Raw genomic sequence first — 14,067 nt, 5'->3', positions numbered from 1 at the left:
CCCCTAAAGGGACGCGGATGTTTTTTTTTTTAATTGCGTGCTCACCTTTACATGAGCACATGAAACTAATACGTGAGCGCGTAAAAGTAGTTCTAAGGGAGCACGTAATAGTTTTAAGCATGTAGCCTGATGACTGACGTTTATAAATGTCAGTCATCAGGCTACATGCTCTGCTCGTATGGAGTTAATCATGTTAGAACATCTAGTAAAGCTTTATTTCAGCCTTAGGGTTAGGGTTAACAACTACCTTTACATGCTCGCTTACGCAATACTAGTATTACGTGAGCATACAATAAAAAAAAAAATATCCGTGTGCCTTTAGGGGCTCCGTAATAATAATACTTTAAAAACCACTTTTAAAACAAAACAACAAAAAAAACACCTATTTTTTCTTTTTTCATATTGTCTGACCAGAAGTGAGAGTTTTCCAAGTAAGAGCATGTTTGAGGATCGTGTTACGTAGAAGAGGGGAGGAATTTCAGCCCTGCTGTGTAACGGGAAAAAAAATGCCTTGAAATTTCTAAATCTCTATCTTTTTTTTTTTATTAAAATCAAAGAATTACTCACATTGTTTTTATTATTTTTATGTGCCATTCTGAACAAAAAATTCAATAATTAAAACATACACTGACAATTATTTGGGTGTTGATTTTAAATCGATTTTTTTTTTAATTTTAAAAGTTGATGTTTTTTTTTTAACATTTTTAATCAATATTTTTGTGGTTTTGTGCAATATTTCAGTGGTTACAATGCTTTCATTGTGATGCAACGGTTACTTGATGCACTTTATTTTATGATGGCAGTGTATAAAACTGCATTTTCTTTTTTTCAGTGAAAATGTGCGAAAACACTAATAATAAATAATAAATAGGATGTTTTGAAGCAAATAGTTTTGACTCAATTTGTCCTCTGAATGATCAATATCTTCTGATGAACATTTACAGCAACTTGATTTTTCATCTCTACGTTTAATTTTGATATTAACTGGGCAGAATATCGCGATATATCGCAACGTGACCCAAGTATTGTAATACGTATTGTATTGCAACATCCTTGCCAATACTCACCCCTAACACTGACCCAACTCCAGAAAGCTTGACCAGCACGTTATCAAAGGACAAGCTTGAAAACTTTTCCTGACAAATCCAACACTTTCATTAACCAAAGCAAAGCTGACCTACCGACATTTCAACATGTCTTCATTTTAAAGTGATCAAGTGTTAATAGAAAGATGATCATATATTTACTGTATAAATGTTAATTGCATTCATAGAGATCAATATTCCTATTAAGGCCTCCTATTAGGGAAAACGAATGTTCTCTCACCTCAGTGTAAAGCTTTCCAAAGTGGATGTACTCGCCAGAAAAATGTAGAATGTTGCCACGGCTGAAGTCTTAAGTGGTTTGGAGGAGGTTTGGACGACCAAAGCACCTCCCAGCCTGAGCCGGAGGAATATGGGGTTCCCAGGTGGAGCTCTAACTAGGGTGACACTTCCTATCCTCCTCATTGGGATTCCGGTTCCTCCAGGATCTTTTTGCCTCCCAACACCCACTCGTTCCAGACTGTCCTGTGGGGCGCACTGGCCTGACTGGTCTCGTCGGCTCTGGAAATAAACTTCAACAACGTTCCCTTGAAGCCCTTTGATTCCCTTGGTTCTTTCAGCCTCTCTACTGGAGCTTCCTGATCTGCTGGCTGAGCTGAACCAGATCGGCTCCAGCTTCAAATGTGCGACACAAAATCCACCAGGAGACACAAGACAGGCCCCACGGACCTCTCTTGTCTCCCAGAATGCGTAAGCCGTCACACAGTGGGCTCCATCTTTGGCTTTAAACTCTCTGTTTTTCCTCCAGTTTTCTTCTCTGGGCTCCTCTTGTTGCCCAACAGTGATATTCCAGTTCCTCGGCATGTGAAATAAAATCTTCACAATAGGTGATGAAGATCGAATCTGACGCACCAAAATGACAGGCAGGATTTTGCGCCCAGTGAGGAGCAAGTCTGAAGCAATTGAAGCATCGATGGTCAGAGGGCCGTAAGAAGCATTAACTGATGGCGGGAGGACCAAAGCACCTGGACCGTTGATGAGAAACGTCTGAGTCTGAGGCTGAAAGCTGGAGTTCTGTGACTGTTCTGGTTTGTCCTCACGTAGAAACAAATGGTTCACATTGACAACCTGAAAGTTGACAGAGGGATAAAGTGGAGATGGAGTAGAGCGTGTTCCAGAAACCTCTGCAGCTTTCTGGCTCCCAGCACCTGCAAAGAAACAATTCACAATGACATACCAGATCAGAGATCTTTGATTTTGAACTGAAGTTGACCTAAAAACAAGTAGCTTATAAGCTTGTGGCTTATGACGTACAGTATGTTAGTCACTGTAGCAGTAAATATTTCAGTGTAGGAGAATGAGAGGTAGGAAAGGAGATTGTGGCTACCATCACTCTTTTTTAAACTCTTCTTGTTTTAAAGTCTACTTGGTCAATAAAAAACTATTCTGATTCTGATTCTGATCAGAGGGAATGTTTGGTCTTCTATAGAATCTGAGGTAAGGAGAAAACTGCACTGTTTGTCTCACATTTACTACACTCAGGGTGCTTTCACACATCACTCTTTACTTCGCTTCCTCAGATACTCCAGTCTTTTTGCGATGTGTGAAAAATCCCTGAAACTCTGGTGCGGAGCAAACAAGCGAACTCTGGTCCTCTGAAAAATGTAGGTCTCGGTTCGGCTCAAGCGAAGCATGGTGAGAAAGCTAACAGGACCAAACATAGGACTTTACACTGAAGTGCAATTGTAACAGAGCAACTCCATCAGTGACAGCTCAGAGGCAGCAGCAGCAGCTGGTGTGCCGCTGCTGCTGCTGCGTGCCTGCCGTCACGGTAACAGGCGCGAGCACACACTCACAACAACCCAGTGTTCCAGCAGTAACACACACAAATATTCATCCATCCATCCATCCATCCATTTTCACAGTCGCTTTGTCAGCACACACAAACAAACACGTCACATTTCTTAACTCCCTTCCGTATTTCTCCCACATCATTCATTTATTTCACTCATCTCTGTTTTCCCAAACTGTTCACATGATCAGCGATGGCTGCACACCTGACTGCTCTGTTTTATCTGCGTGTATATATATATATATATATATATATATATATATATATACACACAGATATATATATATATATATATATATATATATATATATTTATATTCTCATATCTTCACATATTACACATCCTTACCAGTAAGTTACCGGTGATATGACGGTTCTGAGGGCTGACAGGTGGAGACATCTCTGTGTTTATGTAGAGCATCAGCACAGGTTGTGGCATCATGTGATTATGGATTATTTTGAATTATTATTAACTAGTACAGTGCTTGTCGGAAGTATGTATTCATATAGTGGGGGCTTCAGTAGAGTTGTCAATTATGACCAAATGAGTAGGTTTTTCGGAGTCATTATGTGTATTTTTTTATTTTTTCCTTGTGTTTTTGTGCATTTTTTTGTATAATTATTGTTTTTTGTTGCCATTGTAGTATGATTCTGGAGTTATTTTGTGTATTTTTGTATGTTTTTTGGTGTAGTTTTGTGCATTTCTTTTGTCATCTTAGTGTATTTTTTGTATAATTATTTAGTTTTGTGTTTTTTGAGTCATTTACATATTTTAGTTGTTGTCATTTGGTGTATTTTTCTGTAATGTATGTTTTTTGGAGTAATTTTGTCATTTTGTGTGTTTTTGGAGCCCATTGTATATTTTTGTGCATTTCTGTTGTCGTTTTGCGTACTTTTTGTATAAATATTTAGTTTTGTGTATTTTGAGTCATTTTAAAGGGGGGGTATTATGTAAACTCAACTTTTTCAAGATGACTATGTCATTCCCACATTAAAAACATGCCTGGAGCGTTGCCTTGTTTCATTCATGTTTGAGTAATCTTTAAAAACTCTGACGGCAGCCATTTTAGGTGTAAATACACCTGAGTCGTCCTAGGAACGCCCCCACCTCCTGGAGACACCTCGGACCTTTCGTCACCAGCCGCGTCGGAGAGATATTCGCTCCACACACACACACACACACGCAGACCTTATTTGCTTTATAGATGATTTTTCTGCGGGGGGATGTTTTAGGATTTTTTTTGGTTAAAATGCAACAATGTTGCAGATTCACCGCCTGAACCACACTGAGTCCACCTGACTGTATGTGTGAAAGCACCCTAAGAAGGTAAAAGACAATCCACGAGACAGAAACTTTCCTTTGATTGCTATTGATGATGAATGCAACTTCCTTTGTGATTAACGGATATAATACAAAAGACAAAACTTGAACCAACTTTATTGATGCACACAGAGCACACAGTAAAGTGTGCACACAGAATATGGACTTTAACATTCTTGGTTAGTTTTAACATCCCTACAGTAGCATCTCCAGGAATAAAGTTTATTTGAGCTTTCTCTATAGCAGATGTATTTATTTAACTGTATCTGTGCTGAATATTGGTCAAATGCAGGTGATTGAAGTTTAACTTTTATTCCAAATGCAAGAAGAACATTTTAGTTGGTTATGTGGTCTAAATATTTCTATAGTTTTTATCATATCCTGTCATCTTCCTCCCTTGTGGGACCAAGACTGACTCTTGTATTTTCAGTTCATGTTCTAATTAAAAGATAATTTTCATCAGCATTATTATGATTATCATTTTTAACTAAAACATAAACATTATAAAACCCCATAGTTGTAATGCTTTTGTTTGTTCATTTTCCAATGTATCTCTCTCAAGTACCCCCTGTAGTTCTTTTGCATACCCCTGGCCTAGTGGTACACATACCCCCATTTGAGAAACACAGGTCTACACAATTAATAAAAATAATCATATCAATTAACCGTATTACACATGTTTGGCAATTTCGGGAAGTTTGAAAGCCCGTAAAGACATCTGACTAGGGAAAGCCGATGAAACAGAGACAGAACAGGAAGTGATGTAAAAATGGAGACGGAATATGGAAACATTTGAAACATAATCACTATGTCACAGTTTGTCAAACACGTCGACTTCCACCAGTGTGCGTTTAAGTGCTTTTTATTGCATGTGATGGTTATCTACAAATAAAGTTTATAATATAGTCTTTCAGCTGCATTCTGTTTGTTGTTAGGGTTGAATCTCTTGAAGGTGGTACAAAATTATTTTTAACTATTTTCCCCAAACAAAGACATGTTTTAAATCATAGGAAATGTTGTTTTGCTACTGATTAATCAGCTATACTGTATATTTTCTTTATATATTTCTGCATTTATTTTGGTTGGGATCGCCCTAATAATTAAGGATGTCCCAATACATTTTTTATTCATTTTTTTATTTCCGATATGATACCGATATTGCAGCCTTGCGTATCGGCCGATACCGATATTGATCTGATACCAGCATGAATCATACATACTTTAATTACTTTTTTTCTTTAATAAAAAAAAACTTATTTTGTTAGTCTTGATCAAGTGATGTCACTCAAACACAGAACAATAGTCAGCAACAGTAGGTATGAGCAAAACTGACCCATTTATTATTAAACAATTGGTTACATACATTTTAACCTTCAATATCATATCTACAGTATTCTACAATTGAATAAAATAAATTAAAAAAATCATTGCAATAATAATAATAATAATAATAATAATAATAATAATAAATAAATAAATACATTTTAAATAATTGGAAATTTGAATCCGAAATCCGATATTCGTTTTCAGGCTGATATCGGACTGATATCCAATATTGATATCGAATTGGGACACCCTTACTAATAATACTTCTATTTATAATATTCTCTAAATACTATCTAATCCTTTTTTTCATACGTATTTAGATCCAGCTTTTTAATTTTGTTTTAGGCCATGAAAAAACTTTTTTTATGATCCAGGCTACGTGAGGTTAAGGGATACATTTCCTGAAAGCACGTGTTCAGCAACCGTCACCTTTGAATAAGTCTGATGCCTTACTGAACAAGTTGTTTCATCAGACGATAAACTAAACAGGGCTGAATGAATGCCCAAAATTTAGAATCTCTTCCTAAAAATGGTATTTGTGACAGTAAATTCTATTGCTGAGCTTTGTTTAAGCATTTTGCTCCACTAACAGTCTCTCAGACTAACATTACTTTTTATGATAATCCAGAAATCACAATGCAGTTTACCACAGGGAAAAAAAAAAACACCACAAAAGAGGAATTATGAGAACAATTTAAAAATGTATTAAAATGACCTGATTTTAAATCCTTCCAAATGTTATACGGTGAAGAAAATTGAGCTTTCCAAAAATGGTTTAAAAATTCACCCATTAGATCAACTCTTAATGTCATTCTTCCCTGCCAGATGTTTGTCCTCTCCAGCTTAAGCACCATCTGCCTTATATTTTTACCAATCTCCAAAAATCACAAGAGACATGTTTGATTTTCAACATGAATATAAGACTTTTTTCTCCCATTCTGAGGTTGACTACTGTCATAAAGCAGTGCTTCTCAAATGGAGGTACGTGCATCCCTATGGGTACGTGATGACACGACAGGTGGTTGAAACGGAGAGATTGGAAAATAAACAAATGAAAGTGTTAGAAATAAAGGGTTTCATAATGTTTAACATGAATAAAATGGGATTATTTAAAACGTGTGTTATTTCTCATTCATTCCATCATTATGCTCTATAGTTGTTTTTTCATAGAATTCTGAACACACTTGGATTTAGAAATAAAATGAAGGGGTTACTTGAACCAAAATAGTTTGAGAACCACTATCATAAAGTATGTCTCTCTCTGTTTGGATATATATGCTTACTCAGCACTATAACCCAAAATTGAAGCCACAATAAAAATAATTTAAAAATGCAATTCATAGAAAATAATTATCTTTAAAGTTGCAATATGTGAGATTTGCAAGCAATTTCTGTGACCACTAGGTGGCATATTACTGAGTAAAATCGACGCTTCCACCATATCCGGTCCATGACCACTGAATGTACAGGTGACAATATTCTCTGCTGCACCCCGCAAATGTTTTTGGCGGGCTCACGCGGGCCGATGTATATCGTCAGCTTTACATGTGTGATGTGTTCATGAGTGAAGATGTTTAAACAGTTGTTTGTTAGTTGTAAACCTCACAGGAAGTGCACTGTTTATCTGTTTGATGGATGTTTGTTACCAGAGATGGTCTAGTTCAGGGACTGCTCTGCTGTAAATAGGCTTATACTGCGTTCACACCGAATGTGTCACGAAATGTTTGTGCGACCAGATTACACACAAAGTCAATGGATAGATGCGTCCCAGATGCAAAATTTTTCCCGTGCGACGGCGCGGTCCGATTCGCTCGTCAAGAGCGTCGGCCGTGCGAGCTCGCTCCCGATTTTTCGTCAGATTCGCACATTCGCAAGAGTTGAAAATATTTAACTCCTGTGACTGTTTCGCATGACAAAAGCCAATCAGAGTCTTTGTGGATAATGACGTCACGTCAACACGGACACCGGTGTATGACCACCTGGAGCTGTACGACAGCCTTTATAACGGGACTGGACTAGGAAGTGGAGGAGAATCAGTGGTAGTAGCAGGTAAAAGTTCTCTCTGTAGCACTGAGCTAGGATAGCATTAGGTGCTAATCACATCGGCTTTTTTCACTGGTGGTTTATGTTAATAAGAGGAGAAAAAGGAGCGCAACTCCTCGCTTCAGCAGGCAGTGAAACTCACCGAGTTAGATGTGTCACTGGTGGGCGGTGCTTCACTTCAAACATATATAAAAAGCAACGTGCGGCAGACGTGTCCGGCACCACAGAAGATGCATTCGGTGTGAACGCAGTGTTATACTCACCAACCGGTGGAAAATAGGTACTACAGGTTGGCCGGGCCGGCAGTATTTATTAATGTATATATAACTATGTTGTCTGAAAAAAAAAAATCACATACGGTATGACAGCTAAGGACATGTTTCTTAACAAATTTTTATTTTAGGTATTTGTCATTTTAAACTGTTTCTGCATTCATATGGGCATGTTTACATTTATGAAGGACACAGCTCGGAACACAGTGCATGCTGCTGCAAAAGCCATTCATGCATTTAAATCCAAGCAATCTCAGAAAGTAGTGTTTTGCATGATATGTGTATCAGAGTGAGACAGGCTGTTTGACTCCATGGCTCCCAATGCAGGTTATCTTTAAACAAGCAGACAGACAGCTGTGCAGCCTCAGCTGAGCTGCAGGCCGCTTTAATCCCACAGATGAAGCATCCTGATGCACAGCGGAGAGCGTGCTGTCACTTTCATTTAGACAAAATGAGCTGAGGCGACCAAGCAAACATCTTAAAATAGAAGAACAGAAAACTGTATGTCCCCTGTGAGCAGCCAAATAAAAATACCATGAATAATAGATTTATTTTTTTGGGGGGGAAAAAACAGCTGAAACCACTTTTTAAACTGTTGTTACTACTGGACACATCAGGTACACAGACTCAACAGTCTATTAAATGGTGTGTATTGATGGAGAACATCATGAAACAGCAGGTTACTGCACTACACTGTGTATATAAAGCAGATCAGAGACAGCAATAGGTGCACAAAAAATGATTTGGCCTTTCATGTGTATACATATGCTATCAAAGCATATAAGGAGGCAGTCTATTACAGTTTTACATAAATAAAGCTATACAATAAATCAAATTTTAATTGTGATCACAATTTTGGTTTCCAATATGAAATTAACCTGATCCCCGGCAATAATTACATTTATTAAAATATGGTCAAGAATTCCCGCTGTAACAGTGTATTCATTCAGTTAGCCTTTAGTACATTTCAATGTTAATTTCATTATTTTATTTAACTATAATTCAATTTTCAAGTTTAATTTTTCACTGTAAATTCACTAAACCTTCCACATATTGTTTGTAAAAACGCAGATTTTTCCCTACTATGATAAATAATTGTGATTATAACCATGATTACAATATTAATGAAAATAATCATGATTATCGTTTGGGCCATAATCGTGCAACCCTAATACAGACTATAAAAACTGATAAACAATTGGAAACAACAAATAAAATAAAATCTCACCTTTTCCAGCAGTTATTAATGCTACTACCATCACTGGCAGGAAATGCAGAAAACGGATCATCATTGTGTAGAAGTGTTGGGATGTGATCCAGTGCGCACAGAGGATGCTTTACTGACTTTTACGCACACGGGTCTCCAAAAAGCGCAGGAACCAAAAGTCTCTGCGTGCGCAGTGAAGTCCTGAAAAGTTACTTCCAACTTCAGCGAATCAAAAACACAACCCCCCCCAAAAAAACCCTTATATTGATCCGTCCTCTATGGAAATATGCGCCGTGTTGGTAAGAGTCTCCTTCTGTAAGGGATGGTGTGATATTTTCCAAACAGGGGCAGGAATGGCCGGATAGTCAGCACAGCCTGGGGCAGCAGACCCTTCCTGTCACACACATCACTTAGCACGTGCATTCGGGCGGATTAAAGCACACCACGTGGGTCTAATCGCCGGTGAGAGCGCGGAATGGACTGTGAATTAAATGCAGGTCGAAGATCAACGATTTGTCTGTGGCGCGACTCAATTTGACCAAGTAAGAATAAATACGGGTTACCCACATGGACACACTATGATCCTCATAATGTTACTGATGGATGGATGATGGATGGATGGATGGATGATGGATGGATGGGAAACATTTTTCAACCTGTATCTAAACAGTCATAGATCCAGGCAGCACGTTTTACATCTCTTTTCACTTTTTAAAGTATCTACATTTTTTTCCATGGATCATCAAAATACTATAAAACACACAATGATCCTTTTAAAATCCAACTTTGACAATAATTCAAACATGATCCCACCTTTATGCAATCTAAAGTTTGACTTATGTGTTGATTTAACAGGGACACATGCATGTTATAACTTATATTGCTTTATATGGTAAACAAAGTGGATGCACTACAAAAAATAAATAAAAATAGATGCCTTGCCTTGGCTAAAAACACAAATATAAAAATATGCATTTGTGAAACAGTTTCATGTAGGACTGGGAGATATGTCAAGATTTAAAATATATGATAATAATTACAATATCACATATATTGATATATATGATTAAAAGCATTAAAAGCACAGTTAAATACATTTCTGAGTGCTTCTTAATCCAGACCTTCCCCTAAACAAGCCACGCTACAGAACTCACTCACACGTGCTGTCCCTTAGACAAGAAAAAGGCGAAAGCCACACATATTGTGCAGCTGTTTGTTAATAAATGTGCTTGTGTGGCATTTTGCATTAGCAAATTAAACCCAGAATTGTCTTTCTGGTAAGACTTTATTTGAATTAAAATTATCAAGATTTATATCGTATATCGCCATTTTGAGAAAAAAATATTGAGATACTAGCACCCAGCCCTAGTTCCATGTCTTCTAATGTTTTATGCTTCTGCCTCTAAAATAAATACATATAAACACTTTAAGTACATTACATAAAAAAAGAAGCTCTAAATTATAAACATACAGGGGCACACAAAACTTTTTTGTTTGGTTGGCTCCGGGTTGTTACTTGGTGCTCAGTTTCTCACTTTTTAAATACGTATTTTCCAGGAACAGAACAAACAGCTTAGAGCTAGGGATGCATCGATAACGAGACATTTGACTTACTTTATGTGCTATAGGCATTACAACATGTCTTTTCTTTAAAGCCTCACAGAATATGAAGCTTTCCAATGAAATTATTGAAAATTAAATGTACAAATATGTGAAACTGGAACGCACTGAAAGAGCGCAGACCTCTATCACATCATAGCGGTCCCCGTATTGCATCGTCACCTAAATGTTACGAAGATATTGAAGAAAATCAATTTATCCACAACGTGGGTTTTCTTCCAGACCCAGATGACGCTTTGTGGGTTGATAGAAGAACATTAGGAACAGAGGTATGAGTTTTCAAATTTTGCCAATGATGAAAGAGGGTTTTTTTGATTTTTAAAACTGATCTAGATTTGGGATATTGATCCGGATCATCTTCAAATTAGCACTTGTTCTTTATTTCATTTCAGATATTTCCTCAAACAATTCACTATTTTCTGAAATCTTCACACGCAATTTTTAAAAACTCACACCCAACCACACAAACGTCTAGCTTCTGGGTCCCAATCAGTTTTTACCCTCAGACAATACACACAAGCAGTTAAAACAGACTGCGTGGGTGTTTGTTATTAACTGGAAGGATTCATTTCAACACACTGTCACTAAAACGTCCAGAATAGGGTTTAATCATAGTATTTCCATATTCAACATCAGCATGATATTGTCTCAGGTCAGGTTCAGCCCATAATGTTTCATCAACATCACACATTATGTCTTCTCTCGCCAGGCGGCGTGGGAAATATCCCCTTGTGTGTCGGATCCCACCGGATAGATTCTAGAGAAATAACCTCACAGGCACTCACTATTGCTTCCAGGAGATTGTGCTGTGTGTATGGGTTTCGGTTCTACACTCTACCACCATGCTGAGACAAATTTCACTATTGGATTCAGAAAAGGGGAGTTTACTGGCAGCAAAAGAACACCTGGGGTGGTCATTGAAGCAAAGCAGCTCAATGGAATATTCCCAAATGACAACATAGTGGAATAAATGTCATGGTTTCGTTTATTCAGACAAGGTTTTTCAGGATATTTTATGTCCTGACATGTTTTGACTGTCAACTTGAGGTGATATGCTTTGATGTATCCCTACAAGTTCTTTCATAAGAAAAGCATCAAAGCATTTTCAAATAAAATGTCCAGAAAAACCATGTATGAATAAACAAAACCTTAAAGAGTAAATAAACCCCTGCTTTCTCTTGACCTGCCATCCATCCATCCATCCATCCATCCATCCATCTTCATACCCGCTTATTCCCGTTTATCAGGGTCGCGGGGGTCTGCCCTTGACCTGCCACCAAGAGGGAAATTCAAAAAATGCCTTGATTATGGGCCAGTCTATACTATAAAATCTCCAATGAACAATCTATGCTATGTTAACTAGCTACTCTTTACTCATTATACCTCTCTGTTAGAGTTGAGCCGGATACTCGTTTCAGCCGAGTGTCCGGTACTTTTGCCGAATCCGAGTATTATACAAGTAATACGAGTCAATAACTGTGCTCGGACTGAATGAAAATCCTAATTGAATAGCTGACTGTGTCTGCGTTGTGTGTCAGTCACAGCGCTTCTCCCTTACACACATACAGATATGTTGCTATCTGATTGTGTATCCGCAGCAGCTCCGCTCTGCGTGCTCACTGACAGCTCTGTCTCTGCTCAGCCACTCAGGTTTGGGGGTCTTTTCCATCAACATTTAAGGTTTCTTCAGCTTCAGGTTTGTTTTTACTTCGGTTTGTACTTATTGATTAAACAGTAGAGTTCTGGTAAACGTGGGTTTGTTCAGTCGTGGTGCTTGCGTTGCGTCTCTACCTGTTGGAGATTGTTTTTCTTTTTTTTTTTTGTTAACCTTCAGCAGGATCGAACCAATTTTTTTGACTTCACTGAGTGGTTGACACTCAGTGAAGTCAATCCCACCCACTTTCGGGTTAGGCCCCGCCCACTCCGTGTACAGATACAGATAATTAATATGATTAACAGATAAATCCCTACTCTCTATTCACTCTTCTCTCAATCCAACCTACTCACCACAGGTTGTAGAGCCCACAGGTGCTAGTTTTTATAAAAGGGGTGGGGCTAACAGTGTTCATTTGTGATGCAAGATGGTCCCAAACATCACATGATCTTGTTCTCAGCAAATAGCAAAAATCAATTGTAATAGCTGGGTTTCAACCCATAGAGGACAGTCACTCTGACATTTTACAACAAAATATGACAAATTGAAACAGCCATCCATCCATCCATCCATCCATCCATTCTCAGACCCTCTTGTTCCTGTTTTTTAGGCTCACGGGGGTCTGCCGGTGCCTATCTCCAGCTCACACTGGGTGCAAGATGGGGGTACACCCTGGACAGGGCACCAGTCCATCGCAAGGCAACACAGACATTCACACTCACTCCTCTGGACAATTTAGAGACTCTCATCAAACTATCAGTCATGTTTTTGGATTGTGGGACGAAGCCAGAGTACCCAGAGGAAACCCACACAGCATGGGGAGAACATGCAAACTCCACACAGAAAAGACTCAAGTGTCCACCCCAGGGCTTGAACCCAGGATCTTCTTGCTTCGAGGCAGACATGCAAACCACTAATCAACATAGGCCATAAGGTGAACTATGAAAAGCGGATATGAAACGATACAGCTTTCACCTTACGGCCTAACAGCACTACTTCCTACCCAAATACATTTGTATCCTGCAGAAAAAAGCATTTTGGCATTTATAGATAGTCTTTAACATGGTGTTTTTTTTTAAAGAAAGGAGACAAAATGAACTTCCTGGAATTATGACAACATAGTGTGCTCTGGTTACCCTGACTTTCTTTCCTAATGGAGAATGTGATTGTGCAACTGAAGGAGTAGTGCAGTGTTGTATGGACCCAGTGGTGGAGGATGCCATGATTGCTAATGCTAACTCACCCATCTTTGATGTCACCTCCCTTTTCCTCTTCCTCGTCCTTGTCCCCGTCCTCTCTGTTTTCTATCAACCTCTGCATGGTCGGGATCCATTGTTCCAAAGCACATGAATATGCCTCTAGGCTCTATCTATTGATCCACAACTCTGATTGGTGTGTTGAGAATTTTTAGGTGTTTTCACCTGGAGAAAAGTGTGGTCTCTGAGTTTAAGTTATGATACCTTGAAATAATTATATTGAGTGCATGTGTTTGTGGAATGAGCCACTTTTGTGTAAGGTTTTGCAGAAAGCGTTTTGAATATTGAGACATGTATGGAAACAGATGAATTGTGTTTATGGTTATGGGAAATGTGTGTGTGCTTCTGGGAATGACGAAAAGGTTTGGGTTTTTGTGCTCCAGGTACCAGGTTTTGTGTTTTAGCAATGGAGAAAAACTCCTCACTCACCTCCTGGCTCCCTTCTTTTATTTCAGTAATAGAAGATATGGATGT

The 14,067-nt window shown here is 38.3% G+C and overlaps 1 protein-coding gene across 1 annotated transcript in view; it reads right to left on the bottom strand.

Moving 5' to 3' along the window:
- LOC114473707 (transmembrane protein 132D) overlaps window positions 1-13,657 on the bottom strand; it is a 62,969-nt gene extending 49,312 nt beyond the window's left edge. Inside the window, exons 1-3 of the mRNA XM_028463476.1 lie at window positions 13,581-13,657; window positions 2,611-2,747; window positions 1,327-2,251 (exon numbers count right to left, since the gene is read on the bottom strand). Of these exons, the coding sequence (XP_028319277.1) occupies window positions 1,327-2,251; window positions 2,611-2,747; window positions 13,581-13,657 (1,139 nt within the window). The remainder of the gene's footprint in view (window positions 1-1,326; window positions 2,252-2,610; window positions 2,748-13,580) is intronic.
- Window positions 13,658-14,067: the final 410 nt, after the last annotated feature.

This window comes from Gouania willdenowi, chromosome 12, assembly GCF_900634775.1.
Source record: "Gouania willdenowi chromosome 12, fGouWil2.1, whole genome shotgun sequence".
NCBI classification, from domain to species: domain Eukaryota; kingdom Metazoa; phylum Chordata; class Actinopteri; order Blenniiformes; family Gobiesocidae; genus Gouania; species Gouania willdenowi.
This window is presented reverse-complemented; position numbering and strand designations above follow the sequence as displayed.